This window comes from Melanotaenia boesemani, chromosome 23 (genome assembly GCF_017639745.1).
Source record: "Melanotaenia boesemani isolate fMelBoe1 chromosome 23, fMelBoe1.pri, whole genome shotgun sequence".
NCBI classification, from domain to species: Eukaryota; Metazoa; Chordata; class Actinopteri; order Atheriniformes; family Melanotaeniidae; genus Melanotaenia; species Melanotaenia boesemani.
In genome coordinates this window covers 19,975,755-20,001,102 of record NC_055704.1, presented here as the reverse complement: position 1 = coordinate 20,001,102, position 25,348 = coordinate 19,975,755, and the positions used below count along the sequence as shown (strand labels likewise).

The 25,348-nt window shown below is 37.5% G+C and overlaps 3 protein-coding genes across 5 annotated transcripts; 2 read left to right on the top strand and 1 right to left on the bottom strand.

The window, feature by feature from the left end:
• Window positions 1-52: 52 nt before the first annotated feature.
• LOC121634924 lies at window positions 53-4,752 on the bottom strand. Of its 2 annotated transcripts, XM_041977886.1 has the most exons (7): window positions 4,625-4,752; window positions 3,396-3,503; window positions 3,193-3,249; window positions 2,903-3,061; window positions 2,460-2,613; window positions 2,158-2,258; window positions 55-712 (listed from the first exon to the last, which is right to left on the bottom strand). In XM_041977886.1, the coding sequence occupies exons 1-7, from the start codon at window positions 4,634-4,636 to the stop codon at window positions 548-550; spliced, it is 756 nt and encodes a 251-aa protein (XP_041833820.1). In that variant the 5' UTR covers window positions 4,637-4,752; the 3' UTR covers window positions 55-547. The 2 variants fall into 2 exon arrangements, with proteins under 2 accessions (XP_041833819.1, XP_041833820.1); XM_041977885.1 differs by lacking the exon at window positions 4,625-4,752 and having other exon boundaries at window positions 53-712; window positions 3,396-3,546.
• Window positions 4,753-6,914: 2,162 nt separating this feature from the next.
• Window positions 6,915-13,635, top strand: asb15b (ankyrin repeat and SOCS box containing 15b). Of its 2 annotated transcripts, XM_041977002.1 has the most exons (14): window positions 6,915-6,981; window positions 7,293-7,435; window positions 7,541-7,593; window positions 7,712-7,843; window positions 7,917-8,081; window positions 8,991-9,097; window positions 9,197-9,335; window positions 9,442-9,613; window positions 10,032-10,192; window positions 11,955-12,099; window positions 12,199-12,354; window positions 12,501-12,603; window positions 12,712-12,865; window positions 12,941-13,635. In XM_041977002.1, exons 2-14 carry the CDS (start codon window positions 7,329-7,331, stop codon window positions 13,099-13,101), a joined length of 1,755 nt encoding a protein of 584 aa, XP_041832936.1. In that variant the 5' UTR covers window positions 6,915-6,981; window positions 7,293-7,328; the 3' UTR covers window positions 13,102-13,635. The 2 variants fall into 2 exon arrangements, with proteins under 2 accessions (XP_041832936.1, XP_041832937.1); XM_041977003.1 differs by lacking the exon at window positions 6,915-6,981 and having other exon boundaries at window positions 7,341-7,421.
• A 1,673-nt stretch (window positions 13,636-15,308) lies between these two features.
• lmod2b (leiomodin 2 (cardiac) b) lies at window positions 15,309-22,086 on the top strand. The gene is made up of 6 exons (XM_041977001.1): window positions 15,309-15,830; window positions 16,021-16,485; window positions 18,642-18,902; window positions 18,994-19,206; window positions 20,510-20,971; window positions 21,693-22,086. The coding sequence occupies exons 1-6, from the start codon at window positions 15,555-15,557 to the stop codon at window positions 21,717-21,719; spliced, it is 1,704 nt and encodes a 567-aa protein (XP_041832935.1). The 5' UTR covers window positions 15,309-15,554; the 3' UTR covers window positions 21,720-22,086.
• Window positions 22,087-25,348: the final 3,262 nt, after the last annotated feature.

Here is a 25,348-nt window from a genome sequence, read left to right as displayed (position 1 = left end):
GCTAGAATTGTGTGTGTTGACCTTTTTTTCTTTTTTATACAGCATTTAAAGGACTGTCCCCAAAAATACCATGATGCAGCCAATAAGTTGATGGCGCCAGTCCCATCTCAAAATAAAGAAAAGGTTGTCCAAACAGCGTGGTATCACTTTGATTTGACTGATATTTTTCACTGCAGCTCCAAACTGAAGCACGACAACAATCCTGAACGACATCAGAGTGGAAAGAAAGATTTGAACTTCTCAGAAAAGGCTAAATGCTGTAATTCATCAGCCAAGACGAGATAATATATTTACTTTGCCAGCTATTTTGGCACAACCAGCTACTGATCAGCAAGCTCCTGCCTCCACTAATGAGTCTGTGAAATTCTGCAACACACCTGCTTTTTCTTTTTATCCAGTAGCTCTGGCGCATGCAACTCGGTTGAGCGAAAGCAGGGAATTGTCAAACCAGACTAATTTATCCAGCAGGCCCCTTCCAATGATATAACAACCTGGAAAGTGAGTTGTTATCATTCTGTCCAATTTTCCCTCCTTTGTTAATCACGCTTCATCCACTTTCATGTTGAGCAATTGCCTCCCCCGCTGGCTGAGTGTCAGTGGCGTGGGCGAGTGTTTGAAGTGGAATAGAGACAGACACAGTTGGGACCATGTCAGGAGTTGCAATTTGGTCATTTACAGTGTTGCACACTGGTAAACGCCTTTCAGTCTTGACCTGCAAATGACAGACAATAAATTAAGAATAATTATGTATAATTAATTATTTATACTTATAGGATATATATATATATATATATATATATATATATATATATATATATATATATATAAAACACTTGCTTTTATATATAAATAACAGCAAGTGTTCCTCTGAAATGATTATTTTATGGCAGATAATTCTTGAAGTGAGCCTTGTTACATTAATAGAGTTTCCAATGACTTCTAAATATTTGATGAACTGCTTTTTAAACTTACAAGATCTGCCTTCCTGGAAGTGCTCACTAACATGAGAGCACATGATCTGGCAGGCTTTATTAGACTGAACCACAAAGACTAACAGACCCGTAAGTCGGCGCTATCATGGGAAATTTGGAACTGAGATTTCTTTTCTTTGTGAGAGCTCTAAGGTGCTTTATCACAAAAAGAAAGATAACCACTACACATTTGTATGTAGCTTCTCAGACCTAGACCTGAAGAACTTCTCATCTCTAAGCAACTACACGCACACACATATATATATTATATATATATTTTATTGTCACAGTGAGTAACAAAAACGTAACTATTAACCATAGCAGTGCTTGAGCTGATGCTAACATCAGTTTGCTAAGAGCAAATTTGCCATGCTAAGAAACTTAAAAAGGCATGTTTATGATGCTAATGTCAATGATATTTTTAAAATAATAACTTCACCTAGGGTCTTTACCCTCTCTAGTCTAACTTTAAGTTGGTATAGGAGTCTTAAATATCATGTTAACATACTAAATATGTTGATGCTGTATGAGATTATTTAGCATGTTTGTTAGCATCTTTGTAGTGAAAAAGTGTCAGCATGCTAGCATTTCTATGCTAGCTAATGTTAACAAAAACTAACAGGCATAATAATATACATAAAAAAGATCGATTGTTCATGAAGTTAATGTCAGTGATATTTATAAAAGAGTAAGAATTTTATTTCTAGCAAGTGTCTCTGTGAGGTGACACAGAGGTCTGAAATGCTAACATGTATGTTGATGCTATATGGAGATGTTGATGTTAAAAATGTTGATGCTGTATGGAAATATTTAGCATGTTTGAAGTATCTTTATAGTGATAAAGTGTCAGCATGCTAGCATTTCTATGCTAGCTAATGTCAACATGAGTATTCCAAAAACAAACAGGCATAATAATAAACATAAAAATATTGATTGTTCATTAAGTTAATGTGAGTGATATTTATAAAAGAGTAAGAATTTTATTTCTAGCAAGTGTCTGAGGTGACACAGAGGTCTGAAATGCTAACACGTTGATGCTATGAATGGATTTATTTTAACCTATTTAAGAATGAGGAATTATTTGTTTTATCACTTCTATTTGTAGATATTTTAATTCTGAAATGTATCAAGTTTCCTTAATGAAAATTAATTCTGAGTTAAATAAAAAAATCTGTGATTTATTTACCTGCCACACAACAAGTAAAACACAGGCAGTGAAGGGGATAAGCACCAAAAGCAAGGGAGTTCTCGTAGACCAGCTGTATCCACGACTCTTCTCCTGACCCTCTGCAAGAAGCAAATACTATGAAATAAAAATCTACACCTAAATTACACATTAAAAATCTTGTAGTAGGAAAGATAGGTCCTTGTATATTTAGATTTTCCTATTCACAGTCTCGTTTACTTTAAATCAACACATACCCTTTAATTTCCTTCAGGTTTTAAATTATTCATAAACATTACTTTAAATGCAAATGGTATATTTACCTGGTGTATGGTTTAAGCATGGCGGTGGTTTACAGGAGAAGCCTGATGTTCCTTGAGCAGCAGCATGTAAGACATCTTTAATGTAGTCAAAGTAAAGACCAGAGAGAAGGTTCCCTTCCTGATAGTGACACTGGAAGACCTGCATTGCTGTTTCCTGGGGGATCAGCCAACAAACCATCCTGAAATAACTCACTTATATAATTAATTTGCAAAGCAGTCACTGAACGTCCAAATGCCACATGCCTCTGTCTAAAGCTGAGTTACAAAGTAAACAAAATTTTGTAGTTCAAGAGCTTAAATAAGAAACAAAACAAACTAAGAAACAAACAAAAAAACACTTTAAAAATGGTACACATTACTCCATAGATTAAAATTTCGTCAGTCAAATAATGTTTCCACTGAAACAGAACATTACACAGCGAGTGGATCTAATTATCACCTACCAGTTCCTCATGGTCAAAGGTAAAGCGTAAACTCTTGACCATGGCAAGGAAGACAATAATGTTATCTTTGTTGGAGGAGATAGCACCAAACATGTTGGCCAGCTTTCGAAGGCTTTGCTCCAAAGGGTAGATATTTAACACCACCCAACACGTGCCAGCCTGCAATCCAGGCACAATGAAAACAGAAGATAACTTTAGGCTTTATATGAAATCAAGTGGCCCTCATTTGCTGTTTGATCATTTTAAATACATGCAAAACATAAAATATGAAGCTATAGTTTCATACATACCACTTCTTTGGGAATGTAACTAACAGGAATTTCATAATCGGACGGGATATTCTGTTTCTGTAGTGGAAATAAAGGAAGAGAATGAGATTTATATCTCAGTATCAGTCTTGCAGAGACAGTTACTGGATATGCAGCACATTTAAGCAGGATATACCATTGTAATTGTGATAAATATCAAGCCTGTAGCAGCTCAACAATCTCACCAAAACTGACAGCTTGCTCACGTCATCAGTTATTGGTGTTCCAAATTTCCCACAACAGAGATTAAAACTTGATAGCAGACTCAAGAGGAAGCAAGCTGCTTTCAAGATCTGAGAAGAAAAAATATACAAAACATCTTGCATTTATGTAGCCTCAGGCATAAATAACTGCATCTAATGTGCCAAAGAGCAACAGTATAGTTAAGACAGGAGCTATTACTATACTTGTCTTTACTGAGCCTTATCTTCTCATAAATCTGGTTTGTCTTTAGTTAAATTGGTTTCAGCTTGGAAGTTTAAATAAATACATAAATAAACATGCTGAGGGCTACAGCATCTTAAGGTTGCCATGGTTATGTTAGTGGATAGGGGAGCACAATTGATTTCCTCCTCCAGATGGTGATAATGTTTCTAATGTCTTTGCTGACATAAAAGCAGCTGCACAAAAAGCTGGACATCAGGTTAGTAGAAAAGAAAGTTTCAGTCCAAAGAAAAGCTGCTGTTGATTAATAAATCAGTAGATCCATGAAAAAAAAGAACTAATTAACATTTAAATTTAACTAAAGAAATGTTGTTATGCAAACTGATTTCAGCTCCTCCACTGAGAACATTTGCTGTCAAATATGGTAACCTAAATCAATTAAGGTGTTGACTTTTTACTAGATAATCAAGTTAAGTAAAGACATCTTCCTGGGGTTTGAGGAATTGGGAATAACTTTTTCAGTTAAAGAACATTAAAAAAAAGAAAAACCCCAAGCAAATTAATCTTCAGAATAAATAAGAAAATAAAGAGGTTAGTTTTAGCCCTAACCCAAAATACCAACTCCTTTTTCTGCGATAAACCTAATTTAAAACATCTATTTTACCCCTCCTTATTATCTTTTGACTTTACTGCCCCAGCATGATGTGCAACAGTAATTGTATATGAAGCAGTTACTGTGAACCTCGTAAAATATTAAAACATCTCTAAATGCAGCTATGCAGCTGCAACAGGAAGCATCCTTCATTATAACTTATCCTTTTTGCATTTCAATGTACTGCAATAGAATATCTAAATTAAATGAAAAAAATAAATTTCTACACAACTGTTAAGCTACATTGTACATCTGTGTTTTAGTTATTTTCATGCAATCATATTTCATAGCACGTAAACAGCTGAGAAAGGACAAAAGATGTGAAAATAATTCTTAAAAATCCATACAAAGCATAAAGAAATACATGGTACTACTCACTTTCTTCCTCATATGGAGCAAGGGTACAAGGTTTCTCAAATCCAGCTCATGAAATTCAGTGTTTTCAGTTTAAAAGAAGAGCTCATCTCTGTGCGTGTTTGCAGGAGTGTAATGTCCAAATGTGTAGTGAAACTTGAGGATGAGCCAACAGTCTGCTTTCACTTCAGACACGCTGGTGGGGTCTTTTGACGTGGTGGAGAGGCCGCCTACAAGCTGAGTCATTATGTCACACACTGATGCTGTCTGAGACTTTTCCATAAACTCCCACATATCAATTTGGTCATCAGGAGAAGTGGGTGCTTGTTCTCTTTAGAGAAAATTTCACTTTGAATATATCAGGGTTATCCCTGTTTGTGAAAACTGAAAACAAGATCATAAGAGGTCATTCAGACAGTCAGCCTTGTTCCTTCTTGTTTTATTCAATGTTTTTAAGTTAGTATTATTGATTTATGTTCTGGATCAGACATGCACATTTTTTATGTTATTACAGAATTGTGTGGATTTGGAATTTAGTTGCATAATCCACTAATGAGACTTGCTGATTAAGTGAACCCATGTAAAAGCCATTATACATAATTGATTTTCATGACCAAATCAATAGCAGTCACAAGGAATAGATTGAGGAAATGAAGAAAAGCAGATGAGTTACAAAAACCCGACTGTGCATTTCCTAAAGAAAACATGGCTCTTCCTCTTGTTTGTTCTCCATGAACCCGTTGGGATTTTCTCAGGGGGGTCAAGTTTCATCCCATAATCCAGAGACAATTGTGCCAAGTTAAGTGGTATTTAAAAATGATTGTGAGAGTAACTTCTCATAATTGTCTTTCTGACAACAAGCCCAGGGTGTATCCCTGCTGCTATTCAACAGCAGCTGGGGTGGGCTATTAGAGAAGTATATGGATGGATGGATGCATGGATGGATGGAGCGGGTTAAATTATGAAAAATGCAGCAGATTTGTAACTACTACATTAGGAGCACTAAGCTCTTAATGAGTTAATATCACCCAGCCATGCTGGATACTTCAAAAGTGGAACTGACTTTCTAGCCTCAACAAATTGGGTTTAAAAGTGATATAAGAAAAGCTTTTTAAATATTTTTTTTTAATTTACTGTCTTGTTTAAACAGAGTAAACCTCAAGGGTCTTTAAGGAGTATTTATTCTTTTTGCACTTTTGCACTCATAACTATTTATGCTACAGTGAATTATACACTGTCTCACTTTTTCAGATTGTTAATTTATTTGTTAATAATTCTTCAGCTAAATAATGTCCATATTTTCTTTGCCTTGTTGGATGCATAATGACAGCCCTATCTATCCTACTGCTGATCAGCTATCATTTAAACAGTTCTGTCTTATCCCACAATATCAATGAGACAGAAACAAATTAAAAGTCTAGAAATGCACAAAAGCTTGCCATCTTTAAATATTTTTAAAGAAAATTTCCAGCAATTAGCCAATTAAAAATGTGACTCCTGATGGAGTCAGTTGTTTATTGTAATATGAGCAACACAACATTCAAAGTAACCACTTCTGATTCAAACATGCTGCAGCGTACAAGTCACCTCCTTTGTTAATTCACCAGGCTGACAGCTGACTACTGCGGATGACTTCTCATCAGTACCTCACAGAACTCACTTCAGAATAATGAAATATGCACCCAAGCTGTGGTCCTGCTTAACATACTGGTTGTTGCACAAAGACATTAAACTAATTTAACTCACTGCAGTCTTCATCTACAAATAAAGTGATGCTACTACATTGCTGAAAAAATATAGATTAAGTTTTAAAGGTTGTAAAAAAGTCAGAATACACATAAATAACAAAAATCACAATCATAATCTAAAGATACTTTATAACACCTGCTAAGATGTTAGCTAAATTCTTACCACATGGTGGCACTGTTGCTACCATTTTATGAAAATGAAGCAAGACATTTGTCATTATTTATGTTATTTCTAATGATAAACATAGATTTAAAAATCCTCTAAAGTCAGCTATTACATCAACATAAAAACCTTAGCACACACTTCTTTAACAGTTTATAATTGGAAGCATGTTTCTGACTGCAAGCATGTGGAATTTAAATGTAATTCACGACTAGAGCAACAGATAATCTTTGCATGCTGCAGTCAATAAGAAGGCACATAAACATGTCATATGATTTATACACGTCACCACATGATCTGATTTTAACATCACAGTGTCGCTGTTGGTAAAGTGAAAAGGTGGCAGACAAACTCAGGCAATCTTAAAGCAGGCCATTTCTAAAAATAACCAGGGAAGCTTAGGACCCTGCAAAACAAAAACACACAGACTGCATGCAAGACAACCGAAGGGCATTTACTCAGATCAGCAGGTGAGACACTGTTATAACCAACACAAAATACTACATAGCTCAATGTTGTTTCATATACAGGTTTACACTAATATACTTGCATCGGTTGTAATTAGAAGTAGCAACTGTTGTGATACTGTAGCTTTTAAACAAGCTGCATGCCAAAAGTTAAGGAAAAAACACAGATTACAGGCAGATGTCACTTCAAACGATTACTAATTAATTAATTAACAAACCTTTCTAAAATTTCATGCTAACCTTCTCTCTCTCTCTCTCTCTCTCTCTCTCTCTCTCTCTCTCTCTCTCTCTCTCTCTCTCTCTCTCTCTCTCAGTGTTTACAAGGCAATCCACATGAGCTTTTGCTTAAAATGGAAAACTTTGAACAGGAAAGCATAAATGAAGAACTGATTGACTTTGCCATTCAAGAAAGCATCCAGGATGCCTACAAGCTGTCATGTTCAGTAAGAAAAAACAGGTATGAAAGAAATCAGAAAATCAACAAATAAATTGTAATCAACCCCAACTCTGTAATGAGGCTCTATCAAAGGGTTTCTATAGCAACATGTTTCTTGCTCATTAGGAAAGGTCCAAACACTGATGACTTTATGAAGATAATGGCAGCTATTTACAAAGGTAAGGCTCCGGGTAAAGATGTGCATTTCAGAAGCACCCTCGAGTAATGCAAATATGCCATTTCCATTCATTGTTGTGTATTAATATGTTTCTAAGGATCTTGGCTGTGTCTCCACAGGTGATGTGAGTGCTCTGCAGGTGCTGTCAAACTGTGTGTCTGCCTTTAAAGAGAGTGACAGCAGGGGCTGGCTGCCCCTGCATGCAGCAGCTGTACAGTCACATCCAGAGGTTCTGCGTGTGGTGCTGCAGGGTAAGAGTGCACACCAAAGTTTAATGAGTTTATTAGAATCACAGAAGCAGTTAACATTGTGTTTCTTCTGCAGTGTTGGCATCCATGGACCTAACTCTGGAGGAGCAGACAGAGGATGGGGACACAGCTGTGACTCTGGCAGCGGAGGCTGGCCGGGTGGAAAATGTGAAGATGCTGCTGCAGCACGGAGCTTCACCGCACAACACCAACAGCAGGAATGAATCTCCTCTTCTCTTTGGTAGCACAAGCACACAGCATCACGGTCACATCCACTGCATCTTCCAGGTAGCCTTGTAAATCACGCCAGCTGAGGCAAACTATTTGGCAACCTTTCCAAGGGTACTCTGCCTCTCACCTGATTGTAGCACCTCAACTGCATTCAATTGGAATAAGCTGGTGTAGTAATGGCTACCAGATTAATGTTGATTTTAGATGTGGATTGAACTTATTGACAGGTTATTTGGTATAGCCTGCTGCGTTTTAGTCTTGCAACCTTAAAAATCCCTTATTACAATAAGTTTGAAGCAGCACTACTAAACTTTGGCAGATTTTCTCAGTGAGGGGCCCCTAACAACAGCTGTCATCCATCTTGGATCCTACCTGTACTCTGAGCTCACTCCAGTCAGTAAAAGTCAGTCCAATATTGACTCTGATCTTATCTCTTGCTGTCTCTTTCTCTCTTTCTTTTAATCACTTTCCTTAATAATTTCCTCTTACGTTTCTTTGATGAATCAGCAACAGTGCAAATTCAAAACGGCCGGTGTGTTGATATCCAGTTGCTAGTGTTTGATGTGGTTAGTAAAGCAAAACTCAGCTGAAAAGTGATGCAGTGTACTGGAAGAAAAAGTTGTGAAGTTGTGCGCTTTCCCAGCCTTAAGATAATGCTGAGCAAGGACATTTATTATGATATTTATAAATGATAAATGTCACTGTACCATCTATAATGTGCTATTATAGTTCACAAATGCAATATGCTTTTAATTGCCTGGTTTAGGACCTACAAACTGACTCTTTTTGTTTTGTTTTTACCAAACACCACAAAACTTATAGCCATCAATGCTGGCAAGCAAAATTGAAAGAAAATGAAACATAATAATGATTAATTGCTTCTTTTACTGTAACATATTGCATTTTCTATATTTTGTAGCAGTGAGACAGAGCTCATACGACATGGCCCTAACCCTCATAATGGGTGGCTCCTTTGTGGAGCAGGTGTGCCTAACCAAGTGGACTGCCACCCATGAAGCTGCAAAGGTGGATGTTGCAGCTTTAACAGTTACACTTAGGTTATTTATTTTTTTAAACCACCATTAACTCCTAATGGTCTAACTTGCTTTCTGTCTCTTTTGCAAGGTGGGTTGTCCAACTATTCTGATGCTGCTCCTTCGACATGGAGCCAAGGTAACAGCCAGAGATGGTCATGGTGTGACGCCTTTGGGGATCGCAGCTAAACATGGCAACACTGAAGCTTTGGACATCCTCATACAACATGGTAAACCTTTTAAACTTTACAGACTAGAGTGTTTTCTTCCTATTGGGCCCATGCTGCACAATTTCTGTACTCATCAGTGTATTTTGTTTTCTGCCCCCTCCACTAGGTGGTGATGTGAATGCCCAGGCCAGCAATGGCGACACAGTCCTATATGATGCGTCAGGGTCTGGAAACCTGGACTGCATTGAGCTACTTTTGCAGCATGGCGCAAACCCAAATGTGGCCAGCTATGCCTGTCAGCTGCCCATCCACAGAGCTGCATATGAAGGCCATATATTGTGAGTTCAGCTTCATTATCTCAAGCAGTGGGACTGTGCACTCATTGCAAAAGCAACATTCAGATGCAGTCAGATTTGGCAATATTCTCAGGTCATAATATCTTCATTTTAAAGTTCCCAGAAGAAAGATATTGCTGCAGATGATTCAAATAGTTTCCCTCCTTTTTTGTGCATTTGAACTGGGCAAACAATAGTGTCAAGCACATCTATCTCACTCTACTTCACAGATCTGCAGTGTTTTCTCTGAAGTCATCTCCACAAAGAGCTCTTTGTTTATCAGTGTTTTTCAGTTCAGTCTCCTAATAACACTGTAGCTCAAACCACAATCTAATGAGCGTTTTCCCCTCATCTTTTTTTTTTTGTTTTTCACTGCCTCTGTTGCTCCTTCCTGTTTTTCTCCCACTCCCTTGCTCCTTAGAGCCCTGAGGACTCTCATTCCCATCACCACAAAGAGAGCCATCCGGCTCTCAGGTCAGAGCCCCGTCCACTCTGTAGCTGACGGGGGACAGGCTGAATGTCTGAAGCTACTTATCGACAAAGGTTATGATGTCAACGCATTACTAGATACGCACATCTCTGGTGTGTTTCAGGATACTGGATACGCAAGCATGTTTACTACTGTGCTGCATGACTGCTTTAAGTGTTTTGAAACTAAGGAGACCAACTGTTGTAGGATTGAAGGATGAAGCTCATAATGATTAAAATGTTTTTAAGTGGGTAACAGGCATGCACTGCAGGCAAGTCGGTTTAGCAACTAGACTCTTATGCTGGGGTCATGCTGTTGTACTAATAATGGACCACTTTCCTAGTGTCTTGTTTAAATAATAATGTTCCTGAAAATGGCACTACTGGAATGGAGGCATAATTCAACAATCATTCAACATGTAAACCCATATTAACTATAAAATGTGGGTTTAAAGGCTTTTTTCTTAAAGTGACAAGGGGGTTGTTGTACTTTTGACTAGTTAGCGTCTTACTAGCAGTAGACATTGGTCAGAACAAACTGAGTTTGGAGAATTTTGGAAGAATTCCGATGCTGAGGCTTAGAGCTACTCACAAGGAGGCCATAGAAATGTTTCACCATTTAAAACAATTTGAACTTAAAAAAAATATATTGTTATCCAAGCAATGCTATTATTGTGAATTTTACACTTTACACCAGACAGTTTAACCAGTTACTGCTAATCAGCTTTTACTTATATTATCAATATAAACCCAAAATATCAACTTTAAGACATTAAAAAGGAAAAAAAAAAACAAAAAAGCCTAAATGTATTTTAAATCCATGTCAGAGTAAGCCCCTGCAACAAGCTATCCAACAAAACCAGCAGAACTCCTGACCAACCAAGCCGATCTGCTGTGTGATACTTTGTACAGCTACTGTGCATGTATTGATGAGCAACATGGATGTTCTTTGGTTGAGAAAGTAACAAAATAAACAACTATCTAATGCAAGTGTGATGTGGTATTAAAATCACTATACTGTGTTCCCTCTAGTGAACTGTTTACTGCTATAAAATTTTTAAGGTATGTGTTTTATATGAAGAGAATTTATTTTTCTGTGGTCCAGTTCTGAATACCTTATGGTGTGTCTTTATAGCCTGTTAGGACAAATTAACAGATTAACACTTCATATAGGCACACACACAACTTAAAATCTCCAATGCAGGACACGCCTAAGTAGGATGTGAAAGTGGAACATCCTCAAATGCACCTCTTTTGACAAGTTTCAAGTCACCTGTGACATTACAGTGCTACAAAACTTAGTATAAATTTTATTTTCAACTGTTAAATATGTACTAATTATATTATATTATATTATATTATATTATATTATATTATATTATATTATATTATATTATATTATATTATATTATATTATATTATACATATTTGTGGGCTGCACGGTGGTTAGCACAGCAGCTTCACAGCAAGAAGGTTGCTGGTTCAAGCCTCTGTTTGGGGGAGGTTCAAACCTGGGGCGCAGTGGCCTTTCTGTATGGAGTTTGCGTGTTCTCCTGGTGTATGCGTGGGTTCTCTGGCTTCCTCCCACTGTCCAAAGACATGCATGTTAGATTAATTGGTCACTTTAAATTCTCCCTAGGACTGAATGTGTGAATGGTTGTTTGTCGCTATCTGTGTTGTCCTGCGATGAAGGTTGCTGGTTCGAGCCTCGACTGGTGACCTGTCCAGGGTGTACCATGCCACTCACCTGATAAATGCTGGGATAAGATCCAGCTTACACGTAATGGACTAAGCGGTACAGAGAATGAAGGAATTTGTTGTTTATTGTTTAATACATTCAGTAGACTTGACTAGTAGCCTTTTGGATGTCTTACAGAGAACTACGGGGACCTCAGAAAGAGTCCTTTGTACTTTGCCGTTTCCAACGGTGATGTGACCTGTTCTGAGATGTTGCTGGCAGCTGGAGCAAAAACTGACCTAGATCCTCTGCGATGCATCTTGGTTGCTGTACGTGCTGAGAGGTAGGCAGCATGCATTTGTGTTTTATCTGATTAATAATTTATGTGGTAACGGGCAAACAGCAGGGCAGTGCAGAAATAATGTCACACCGTTCTGTCCAGGTATGAGCTGGTGCAGCTGCTGCTGTCCTATGGTGCAGAGGTGAACTGTTACTTCCGAGTGATCAGCAACACAGTGTTCCCCACTGCCCTCCAGTACTGTCTCAGAGACCATGTCATGTTGCGACTGCTGCTTAACAGCGGATATCAAGCTCAAAAGCACGTATACTCTCTGATAATGGGCTGGTCTTTTTAGCTTTAGAAAATGGGATAGATGACATCCAAACACGGAAATTCAATTAAAAATTAGGGCAGGTATAATATAAAAGTTAACTGTTTTATCTCTGATCCCACATCTCTGGTAGGTGTTTTGAGTGCTGTCATGGTGACAGTGAGGAAACAGATGATACCTGGACTGACCTCCATAACCAAGCTTATCAGATTTACAGTCAGCCTAATGTCGTCACAGTAAGAGTTGACACAAGCAGACATGTCATCATTGGCTGCTGTTAAGCTGTTTTACTTCTAAATGAATCAAGTGCAAATAACTACCACAACCTGGATCTTCTCTTTCAGTTCTGTGAGTTTGTGTCAGTGTCATGGTTGACACATCTGGCAGGCAGCGTTGTGAGGATGCTTCTGGACTATGTCAGCCACGTCAGCATCTGTTCGAATCTCAGACGCATCCTGAAAAGAAGGCCAGAGTGGGAGGAGATCTCTGCCATACTGAGTAAAACTGCAAACAAAACGTACACAATATGTTTGTGCAATATGTATGAGTTTGTGAATTATTTTATGTCTCCAGGCAAGCCCCGCTCTCTGCAACACTTGTGTCGGTTGGTAATCAGAGGTCGAATGAGCATCAGGACCCTGAATGACCCTGAGGCCATGATTGCTGTTCCTTTCCCTCCCAGGCTGACCAGCTACCTAACCTACAGGGAGTACGACCTGTACAATAAACCCTAGTCACTATAAAATGAAATATTATTCATAGCTGTGACTGGAACCTTATGAGGATAAGCACTGATCAAAACTGGCCATCTTTGTGCCATTTGGACAAAACAATGTATAGCTACTTATTTTACTGGCATCTATTCGTATTCTCCAAACTTGGAAAAGTACCACTAATACAACTGAATAATGCATGCTTAGCATATAAAATAGGTGCTTCACAAATCCTTAACACCCACACAGGTGTTTTTACATCTCAGCAATGGAACTATTGCAAAGAGAAAAGTTGGGCAGCGGATATGATGAGGTCACTAGACAACATGAAAACTACTTTAGAAGCAAAATGATCTGCTTTAGTGGCTGCAACACAAGCTAAATGGGTGACTGTAGTTTGTACAAACACACCCAAACCTTAGCAGAGGTCTTAATGATGAAGTGAGAATGTGCTGGTGGACAGTAACACACTCGTTGCACCTCTTTTAAGTATGTATATTATGTATAATAAATATGAGGTTTCAAATATATTCTTTAATAAATGAATTTCTTGAGTACAACATGAATTTGTCATAATGTTATGTTATTTCGTATTAAATGTTTCATTTATGCAAAATATGTCGATTTTGGTTCTAAATGCAATAATAAGTAAAATTTAATGCCCTTAAATAATCTTGTATTTCACTTACTGATAAACTGAACTATTGGTTTTTTGATTCTGAGTCTTTATTTAGCATAAGTCTTTCTCTATCAGAAATGTTCCCCTACAGGAAAAATGATCAATCATTTTATGACAGAAATCCTGTGATGTAACATTTTTTCCTTTTTAAAAATATGATTAAAGGCTACAAATTGATTTAGTATAAACGCACATTAGTTTACTGCATAATCAGCAGCAGCTGATTAAAAGGCAAATATCATCTTTTGATGTAGAGTTGTGTATTTATGAGTAGTCAATGTCAGTGTAGACAGCTTGCAGAGCACTTTTATATGATGGAAGTGCTCTGCTAGCTATGTTTTCAATACTGGAAAACATGCACGACTTTTTAAATCTTTGGAAAAGTAACACCCATCATAAAAATAAACTAGCCAACAAGTCTGACAACTCATCTGATCGCCTGCAGGATACATTTGGCATTCACTGTGAAAGCACAGCTTTGTCAAACACAGTCAATATTTTTCATGACAGGGTTGGTGAACTAAACTTTCCAAACAATGGCTTCTGGCATCTCTTTCCAAATGATATTATGCATGTTGTGTAAGACATCATGTTAATATGAACATGTTTCTGTTATCTGGTGTAATTGTCAAGTTAAAATGTCATAGCTCTTTCATTAATAACAGGCAGTAAACATCACCTGCCATTCATGTTAGACACATCTATGGAAGTCAAGGCATGGTTTCAAACCCCACTCCTGACATAATTTCTAAATGTGTTCGCCCTCATGGCCAACCTCAAAGGACAAAAAAATCTTATAAATCTTTCAATGCCAGCTGATACGCGATATGATTTTAATCCCAAACCTTTGTACTCCTGACATCAGAAACAGTAATCAATCATTATTATTTCTTAGAAGGTGCCATACAAAGGCATGTCTGTGAAGGACATGCCTTCGTATACCACTTCCTTCCAAGCAAGCAGCGCCTGAATACAGGTACAGCTTATATTTCCCACCTTGTTCAGTACTGTATTAGCATGCTAACAAATGCTTATTATTGCTGGAAATGATAGGAATATCACATCTTTACAAGTCTAACCTGAAAACCTGAGCTAAAGTAGTATCACTGTTCAAAGTTATCCTTTGATGGGATTCATGTGGAAACCAAATTTCACAGCAATTCATCCAACTGAAGTAACTGAAACCTCTAAAATACATAAAATTCATGTTATAAGAGTTTCATAGAGGGAGAGCTTGTACCACTTTTTGGGTGATACATGATCGCTCTTTATCTTTCTTGTTTGGCGAAGGCTATCTGTTCTGTCCAGATGGTCTTTTTTTGGCCTTGAACAAAGCCACTCATGTTGTGGAGACAGACTTTTACGTTAAGAGGCCACACAGCCTCTGAGCTCACTGGCTTTTTCTAGCTCTGCCTCTCAGAGCAGTGACTCCCAAAAAAGACGCTGCATCATGGGGCCTACACTTTGGTACGTTCCCCTCTGATCCCTCTCTTAAGGCCCAAACAGCAGCTGGGGAGATTAGAGAAGAGAGGACACACACACACACACACACACACACATACTCTCCCTTACATAAACTCAGACAGCAAATACAATTCCAGCTCAGACTGTTGGGGGTTCTCATCAGAAGTACGCTTTTACTGTTCTCTGTTCTGTATTAACATCTTCCGATGACATGGATCACCGCATCCGGAATCTGATTTTTCAATGAACACTTGTGTTTTTAGATCTTCAGCATCCTCATGGTGGACCGTATATTTAGATCTGACTTGTGTATGCCTATCAGCTTTTAACCATGAGTTGTTTCGGGTATCGTCGAGAGCTGAGCAAGTACGAAGATGTCGATGAGGATGAGCTTTTGGCTTCTCTCAGCCCAGAGGAGCTGGCTGAGTTGGAAAAGGAGTTGGCAGACATTGATCCTGATGCCAACGTGCCCATAGGACTCAGACAAAGAGACCAGACAGATAAGACTCCAACGGGCACCTTCAGCAGAGAGGCGCTCATGAAGTACTGGGAAAATGAGACACGCAGACTGTTGGAGGACGAGATAGGAGGAGGAAGCCCCAAACTGGTCAGTGATAATCTTTAATTAAATTTATTTGGCATTTAAAGTATGGGTCAGATACAGTCCTACTCTGTTTGGAGTTGTACCAGACAGCATTCAGGGCTAGACTAGCTTCATAAAACTGAAGTTTAAATGAAAGCAAATGCTTAGAGTTGCTGTTTGGTATTTCTAGTTCTGAATAATTGTATTGAAACAGGATGAAGAGGAGTGCATGACACAAGGAAACAGTGAAGACGAGGATGAAAAAGATGGTGAGAATGAGAAAGAGCAAAAAAAGTCTGAAAAAACAAACAAAGCACAAAAGGAGGAAGAGGAGAGCAGTGATGAAGAAGAAGAGGAAAGCGAGGAAGAAGAGCCTGTAACAGAAGAGGAGGATGATGATGATGATGATGAGGAGGAGGAGGAGGAAGAGGAGGAACAAGATAATAAATTGAAACCTGAACCCTTAAAAGTTTCAGGGTATCTGACAGCGCAGCCAAACTCACCAGCGCTGCTAAAGCCTCAGAAAGTAGAGCCCATGAGGCTGACTCCGCCCCCTCCACCTGTTGACCCAAACACGAGTGGAAACCCAACTGTTGTTGATGACGCCCTGCAGCGGGCCCTTAACAACGACCCCGAGCTCACTGAGGTTAACCTGAACAACATCGATGACATATCACAGGTACTTTTAACGTCCCTTTCTAGTCTAAAAATACAAAACAACTATTTGCTCTTTTTTTCCATTTGAATTACAGTTACATCACCAACAAGTGACAAAACACAAACTAGAGAACACTGAGTGTGAAGGTATTTTCTAAAGCTCTGCTGCTCTGGTTGATCTAACACAGGTATAAATTTAATGCATCTAAAGGTGAAATATAGAGAATATGAAGATCTGATATAAACATGTTTATCCTGACTGGTCAGCAATATTAGACATATGGTCATAATCTTATGCTTGATTACTGGATATTTTCTTATAAAATATCAGAAACGTGGAATTATTTGGTCTGTGTCTTAACGAGAATCTTCCAGGTCAATGTAGTGGAAGCATGTGGATGCATTAATTCTCTGCTATTTTCATGCCAGCAATATAAAGTTGTGATACACAACAGTTTTGTATACAGGTGGGTTAGTTAAGCAGGCATATATATATATGTATATGATAAGCATCAAGCATTAAATTCAAGCATTGTGCAACAAGCAGGTAGATCGTAATTTTAAATTATGTTAATATATTTAACCATTACAAAAAACAAAAACAAAAAAACAACAAACAAAACAATAATCACGAAATGGTCACAAGAACATAAGCAACAACCTCTTATTGCTTGGTACTGGGCTAATTTGAGATGACTTCTCTAGTGATGCTTAAACAGTGATGAAATTTGGTCAGATGTCCAGAAGTTTCCAGCTTCCTTCTCTTAAATAGTTTTTTTTAGAACCAGACATTTTGCTGTGCATATGTAATGAAGGGCACAGTGACACACTTGTTTAAAAAAAAAAAAAAAAAAGAAAACAACCACACAAACAAACAAAAGCCTCTACAGCCCGTGGCAAAAAACTACCAGAGCCTGCTCAAGGTATAAGCAAACTAAGGGGCTGCTTGGGGCACCTACACCGCTTATTTAAAGCTTCTTTTCTAGTATGTGCATTGTGTGGATGGTATATTTGCAAAATTGAATTATTTGGATAAAAATGGTAATACACACAAAAACCTGGTTTTACATTATTTTAATACTGATTGCATGCTAATCCTGAAAATGTCATGGTTAACATACAAACATTAGTTTAATCAATACCTGCTGCCTGCTGTACAGTCCACGCAGCACAGTTGTTTATTTAAGCTAAACTGTAGTAGAAGATTGCATTTTTACTCACTTTGCACACCTCTGTTCCAAATTTGAGGAAAATGCAGTTAAACTGGTTAACTTGTTTATTCTAAATATGTCTTGTTTTTTCTGCTGATGTTTTTTTTTCCTATTTTCAAATACAAATATGCAACACAAAGGGCAAATTGATTTCAAGTCAGTTGAATTCAGTCTTTTTTACAGACTTATGGTCCACCAATAAAAAGATAAAAAGATAAAATAAAAACTAGAGTTAAAAACAAAAACAGTTAACCTAAAATATATATCAGTCATCCAAAAAAAGACAACGGTACCAATACCTCCACATTTGAGAGTGGTATGTTATAGCACTAAATTTTACATTAGTTAGTCCTATAATAATATTATGCTCTGAAAAATGGAGGCAACAAATAAATTTAAACATTAAATTTCTACAAAACAGTCTGAAAACCACTGACTCCAGCAGCCACAACCATGTTACTTGTACAGCACCATTAATACTAGACCATTCTTTTGAGTTTAGCTTCTCCATTAGGGTTAGAAACCACAGCCAAAATGACACCAGTCTAATGAAAGCCATCTGCAAATAATGAAAAAATGAATTTGTAAGTTACATTTAAAGTGTAGAAAATAATCAAGCACCAGTAAAGGTTAAACACTGCTGGTGCTGAGGTGATCTGGGGGACCCCTAAATCTAATTGGGGCCCCATAAAAGCTTGGGCTTTCCTACATACAACTAACACTGTCTGTCATCTTCAGGTATCACAATGTTTAACTCACTTAAATGTACTAAAAAACAGAAAAACAGCTGCCAATTTGAGCTTTTCTTAAGGAAACTTTTGTGTCAATACGATAAACTTTGGCCTTAGAAAAGTGAGGGTCTGACTTCTATCTGGTAATCTATGTTTTAAGTGTGAAAAACTGTCGGTGGGGTAATTAATAATTTTAATCCACATAAGCTTATCTAAAACTGTTCTTCCCTTCCCAGGAAACTCTAATCCGATTTGCTGAAGCCTTGAGGTCCAACGCACATGTGCGAGTCTTCAGCCTTGCAAACACTCGGGCTGACGACCATGTGGCTCTGGCCATTGCTAAGATGTTAAAAGAGAACTCGTCTATCACAAGTCTGAATATAGAGTCTAACTATGTGACTGGAAAGGGTGTGATGGCTTTGGTTCAAGCACTTCCAGGGAACAACACAGTGACCGAGCTTCGCTTCCACAACCAGAGGCACATGTGTGGAGGACAGGTTGGTTTTAATCCAAATCAAACAAAACTGCGTTGCTGTAATGCTACAATGTACAATTCTGCAAAAACAAACAAACAAAACATCCCTGCAGGTAGAAATGGAGATGGTAAAGATCCTAAGGGAAAACTACACCCTGATCAAACTGGGCTACCAGTTCAACCTCCCTGGTCCCAGAATGAGTATGACGGGGATCCTGACCAGGAACCAGGACCGCCAGAGGCAAAAACGTCTGCAGGAGCAGCGACAGCAGCAGGGCCAACAGGGGGCGCAAGATGGAGTCTTTAACCCTCGAACTTCTGCACTGGTTTGCAGCTTTACTTGATTTAGCTTAATAGTTTCCCACCGGTTACCAGTTACCTTCCAATAACTTTGTGGTTTTCAGTAATTTACAATATTATTTCATTGAGAAGCAATAATATACATTTTTAAAGACACTAATTTGCTTGTGGCAAAATACCAGAAATCTAAAAATGCTAAAAAAAACTAAACAAGTGAAGAATAAATAAGGAACTACTTAATATCTTGTAAATTGATCGGTACTTCTCGGTAATTCAGAATAGAAGTCTAGAGTATGAATGATGCTGAGTTACTTGACAAAACAAATTGGGAAGTTACTAAATCCCTTATTACTTTACTTACCCTTTTAGTGACCATCATCATATCGGCTGTTTGAATCATTGCTTAATCATTACTGAGCTATTTGTTAAATTATTTTATTCCTAAAGTTTCTTTCTTTTAGAAGAAACATTACATTTTCCTCAAGTAGAGCAGTTAAATGGTGTAACACAGACTGCTCAACAAGATTGAACACATAGAAAAGTAATATTTACAGCTGTTTCGCTCCATTGTGGCTTTATTGAACATAACCAGCTGTGTGCTTTACATGCTAATATGGTGGGACCGTACTGCAATTAATGCACAGTTAAAATCTCATATGAACAACAAATAATGCAGATATATTGCGGCTTTTTCCTTTGAGCATCAATGGAAACACAATGATTGTGTGCATAACTAAATTTAAACACTTTAACAGACAGATGAAGCCATTAATGTTGTGCATCTTGTGTGAAGAAGGTTTAAGAGATCGTGCAGTAAAATAATGATGAAATTAAGGTTGAAATTCATCGACTAAACCGAATGTTTGGGGCGCAAAAAAAAAAAAAAAAAAAAAAAAAAAGACAGACAGTTATATGTGTTTAAGTAATTACAACCTATAAGTTGTTACTAGTCTCTCTACTGTTTAATAGCTAATTAAAAGATTTTCAGGAACTATTCATATGATCAATTTAGAGATGCCTGTGAATGGATCATTACCTAATGATTCATTCATTCATTATTACCAATGATATTTCACAGCATTAGAATTTTTTGGGAAACCCAGAACTATTCAATATAATTCATGATTTTTTTTTTTTATGAGTTCTTCACTTGTTCCATAATTAACTTATCTGAAGCTATTTATTTTAATTTGGTTATGTGTTACTAAATACTAGTTGCAAAACAATTGTCACCTTTTTGTTTTGTTTTTTTTTCTGGTGATTTGATCATTTTCCATGTTTACATGCTGCCAGTTTCACTTGTTTTCATTCGCTTGTTTTTCTGTGTAGAGAGGAACACCTAGTCCATCACCTTACAGCTCGCCGTGGTCCTCACCCAAACTGCCCCGAAACGACCGGGCTAAAATACAGACTCCCCCTGCACCCCCACCCCCACCCCCACCCCCACCCCCACCCCCTCCTCCTCCTCCGCCCCCTCCTCCTCCCCCCCCTCTGCCAACCCTTCCACAGAAGGAGAAGAAAAAACCGACAAGGATGATTGCAGAGGTCATCAAGGCTCATGAGGCGGGCAGCAAAAAGGTGGCCAAAACGAAAGGGAAGAAAGGCAGAAAGGGGAAGGAGGCAGGGAGAGAAGAATCCAACAGCATCCTGAAAGAGCTAAAAAATGCCCTAAGGCCCGTGTCCGGGGAGAGGAGAGGGGAGGAAGGCAGCAGGCCGTCCACGCCAATGAGATCAGCCCATGATCAGCTGATGGAGTCCATCCGTACCAGCAGCCTCCGCAACCTGAGACGGGTGAGGGGACGGGTGCATTTAAAATCTGTAGCGAAAGGTTAAGATACAGAGCAGACACCCAAGCAAACAGACAAAAGACAAAGTGAAGGCAAACGGAACGAGCTGGGAGTTTAATTTAGATGAGGATGACACATAGTCAGCGGACTCTGAGTCATCTCTGTGACTGATGGTCTGTCTCTAGACTGCAGTAGGTAGCAACTGTGGCATGATCACAATGCTTTTCCAGCCAGATAGGGACAGAGCCAACAATGTGAGCCAGGGTAGTCAAGTACTGATCATTCTCTTTTTCTGAAGAGGATGATGAAATGAAATGATATGTAAAAAGGTGGGATGAAAAGCAAAGATAATAATGCAACTAAAAGCAACTATTACTGTAGAGGCAGTTTAGCACATCTGAGGCTTGTTTCATGCTGTTCTCTTCAGGGCTTACTTTTTCTTTATCTTTAAGAGCTGAGATAAGTATTGCCATTATTGCAGCTGTAGCACACCATACCAGATTGTAATGGAAAATCAGCTCTGCCCTCAGATAACGGGGTCTCCCATCGAAGCTGTCAAATTCCAGCCACTCAGCGCATGCATTTATAGAAACTGTTTGCACTGTGTTACCATGTTCTGTTTGGTGTAGCATGTAAGAAATGGGTCTTCTGATGCTCTGATGTTATTCCATCTCCAGCTGTTTCACACTGTCATTTACATCTAACACATCCTTGTCATTTTCCAGGTGGAAGTTCCACATCATCTACGATAAGTGAAGCGGAAATCACAGAGATCAGCTCTGCGTAATGATGATGATGGTGACGAAGAGACCAACAGGGATGAAAGCAGTGAAGCACAAAAGGTGAAAATGTGTTGTCTGAGGAGGCAAACCTAAATTCTTACTCTAAGAAAAAGAATATGTACTGGAAATTTGCACTGCTTTATATTTTCAATAATTTAAGATTTGTAAAAAGTGTTTACTCACACTAGTAAATGGTATTTGTATTCTAATTCTGAAAGAAGTTGACTGCATTGTTTACTGATGCATTTTCTAAGAACTCAGTTTTCTTGCAAGATTGTAAATATGATTTGTTGTTGGTTGGACTTTGAGTTAATTTCTAATTAAAGCCATTTGCTGTTTACAATACTACTTGTCTAAGTATTGAAACTTGTTTTCTGTTTTTTTTCTTTTGGTTTCTGGATGAGTTCCATTTGAAAGAATGTGGTCAAGCTGTCACGGACAAGCACAAACAGCCACATTTATATTTATTTAATCAGTGAGACAGCTTGCTGGTGAAGCGCCACTGATGCACATCCCACTCCAACACAGTTACATCACAACCACTCCACTTAGCATGTCTTAAAGGTGGTCTCTTGAGCAATTTTTTGGAAGAATTTGTAATGCATAAGGTTAAAAATGAGAAAAATAAACAAACTAATACATCATTAATGATAAAAATCAAGTAAAATGATGCAGGGCACTTTAAAGGTAAAGAAAATAATATAATTGAAAACAATACTACAAACTTTTAAGAGGAAAAACAACTAATTCTTCCTCTTCAAAGCTCAGGTTTTTACACCTCAGTGATAAAAGTCAGGTGATTTCCACAATTGTCTGTTGCATAGCAAGCCTACCCTCATTTTGCTAAGGTCACCCACGTTAACCAATGTAAAGAACTGGTTTCTTTTTTCATCTCAAAACCTAGATTAAATTTTAAGGGTATTTGTTACCTTTACTGATTACTGATTTACTGAAGGACAAGACAAAAGAAACAGCAGTTGTAAGCAAATAAGATGATCGTGACACCCTGGGAGGTAAAAGAAAGTCAGATACTGATTAAGGGAGAAGATTTTTCAAATAATTTAGAAGTGAAAGCCTGAACTGCTTTGCAGGCTTGCATGTTGAGTTGGTTAGGAATTGAGTTTAGTATCAACATTGCATCACTTCATGTATATTTCAGGGATCTTTTTAAGGCATTTTATATATTTATCTCTTGGACAAAGCTGGCCTTCTAGTTGCAGTTTCCATTTAAATAATGTTTTCTAAATGATCCATGTAATAGCATCACAAATTAGCCAATTACGTGAAGTCAAATAAATTAAGATGTTTATTGTATGAGTAATAAAAGCTGAAGAAAAAAATCAGCTTTGAGTCAGACTTGTAAATGGTTTAGAAACACAGTTGAAAACTTGACCTTCCAAGACATACTAGCTCAGTGTGTACAATACATACTTCGTCTTATCTGTCAAAGTGCAGAGATTTATCTGTAAAAAGTGGAAACTTCCTGCTGGTAAATGTGGCCTGTGCACTGCATCACCCTCATATAGAATTCAAGACATTATTTTCAGGATGTACAGTGGTTTTACTGCTCTATAAAAATCTTAACACCATTCTGTGAACCACTTACAGAAAAATGTTAAGTAGGCACCATTGCCACAAAGCAACCCTGTGGCTGTTATGATCACCAGTTATGACTGGACTTTTGCTTTAACTAGTAATGAATGAAACCAGTTTATATTATTCTCTGCTAAGTTTAAATTCCCTAAATTCCTATAATGCCATGCCAGGGTCAAATGGTCACCTCACAAAAAGTTGACCCAACATTCAACTTTTTAAAATTCCCCATAACTTCTAGGATGAGGTTGTTTTCAAACCTGTTTCAAAAAGCTGTGCATTGATAAATGTTAATGACGACAGATTTACAAATAATTTCAAAACTAAATTTTACTGAAAATAGTACAAAAACCACACATCAGTGGTGGGGCTTCATCTTTAAAACATTTTTTTGAAAAAAAATAGTTATTTCTACTTTGATTCTATACATCATCCAGTTAATTTAAGAAACATGGCTGTATAAGCAAAGCATCAATTGCTCTCTAATCTCAGAAAGAAATATCGTGCAGTGCAGTTTATGTAATAAAAGTATTCCCATTAACTAGTTTTATTTGCACTTTAAGACAAATGAAAAACCTTCATATTATTGCAGCGCTGCTGCCTTTTTAAAAGCTTTTGATTTTCTTTGTGTGTCATCAGTCTCTGTTGAAGCAGTAGTTGTCACATCAGTGGAAAGTGCCATACCTACTCTAATCCCTTTCATAAACACTGCAGCTGAGGGGACTGACACAGGGTCAGCTGATGTGGAAAACTAAAAATAAATGGCCTGGACATTACACAAGCAATTCTCGCTGTGACTTCTAAATATATTATTGACAGACTAGAATGACTATTAGTTCCTCCTCTGTGTCTTCTTCCCTGGAGTTTGTCTGAATCTTACACAAAACTTTTTAGAGTAGAGTATTTCCATGTATGAATTAAGTAAGTACTGTCTTGCCACTCATGATTTGCAACTGATAGATGAGAGCTGTACTTTTAATCCCACACCATTTTATTTATGCTGCTTAATGAAAATAAAAGAAGGGTAACAATCTTCTGTCCAGCTGTGTGTGTCCACTGCAGTGGGAAAGTAGTCTAAATGTTGTGCTGGTTATCTCTAAAAGCAAAGAATAAACCTGTTGCTTTATAATACAACATTTTAAGACAACATTCTTTATTATCAGATATAAAAGAGGCCAAAATACCAGTTTTATGTTAAGATCAACCTTTAATTGGAGTTTACAATGTATTTGTCCAGCGTCTTTGATAAGACTTGGAGTCCATAACAAACGAGTTACATACAGAAACTAAAATAAGCAAAAGCATGTCTAATTTTTATCCTGAAAAATTTATATACTGATCAGTTCTTCTGTTTGTATTTTGATTTATTTTTTTTACATAAACAAATGTCACTTTGTCTCCCAATTAAAAGATTAACAGTCCTTATTTTTTGCCAACTGGCACATAGAGGAAACACACACACACACACACACACACACACACACACACACACACACACACACACACACACACACACACACACACACACACATATATATATTAACAGAAAAAAAAAAAAAGTTATTTTTTTCAGTGGATATTTAAATGAGATATGTGTTAGTACTTCCACACTCTTGGTTATCACATTGCACAATATGCTAGATGCTAAGTTTTCAGGATTAGCTGCACTTGTTTTTATTAAATGCTTGTCTTGTTTTTATTAAATTCTTTTCTTAATAATGTTTGAAAGAAACACAATAAGACTAACCATAATTTACTATCTTAACTTTAAACATAACCAAGAAAATAAGCTGAATTTCTTACGATATTAGTTTTAGCTAAAGCCTGCTTTAGCTTGAGCAAAAATGGCTGCCACCAGAAACCCTGAAAACTTTTGAATTTAAAAGCGCTGTTGTCTCCCTTGCAAACATTATTTGATGTAAATTTTTGAAGAAAAAAAGAAAGAAGAAGAAGACAGAAATAAAAAAAAATAAAAAACTCTCAACCCTCCTCATTAAATTAAGAAA

Coding starts and splice junctions, on each gene's coding strand:
- LOC121634924 (XM_041977885.1), bottom strand. CDS start 3,536: ATGCAAGATGTTTTGTATATTTTTTCTTCTCAGATCTTGAAAGCAGCT. Junction 2,614..2,902: donor CCTTTGACCATGAGGAACTG/GTAGGTGATAAT, acceptor CTGATCCCCCAG/GAAACAGCAATGCAGGTCTT. Junction 2,259..2,459: donor ATGCTTAAACCATACACCAG/GTAAATATACCA, acceptor TGCTTCTTGCAG/AGGGTCAGGAGAAGAGTCGT.
- asb15b (XM_041977002.1), top strand. CDS start 7,329: ATGGAAAACTTTGAACAGGAAAGCATAAATGAAGAACTGATTGACTTT. Junction 8,082..8,990: donor TGAATCTCCTCTTCTCTTTG/GTAGCACAAGCA, acceptor TATATTTTGTAG/CAGTGAGACAGAGCTCATAC. Junction 10,193..11,954: donor ACTAGATACGCACATCTCTG/GTGTGTTTCAGG, acceptor GATGTCTTACAG/AGAACTACGGGGACCTCAGA.
- lmod2b (XM_041977001.1), top strand. CDS start 15,555: ATGAGTTGTTTCGGGTATCGTCGAGAGCTGAGCAAGTACGAAGATGTC. Junction 16,486..18,641: donor ACATCGATGACATATCACAG/GTACTTTTAACG, acceptor TTCCCTTCCCAG/GAAACTCTAATCCGATTTGC. Junction 18,903..18,993: donor GGCACATGTGTGGAGGACAG/GTTGGTTTTAAT, acceptor ACATCCCTGCAG/GTAGAAATGGAGATGGTAAA.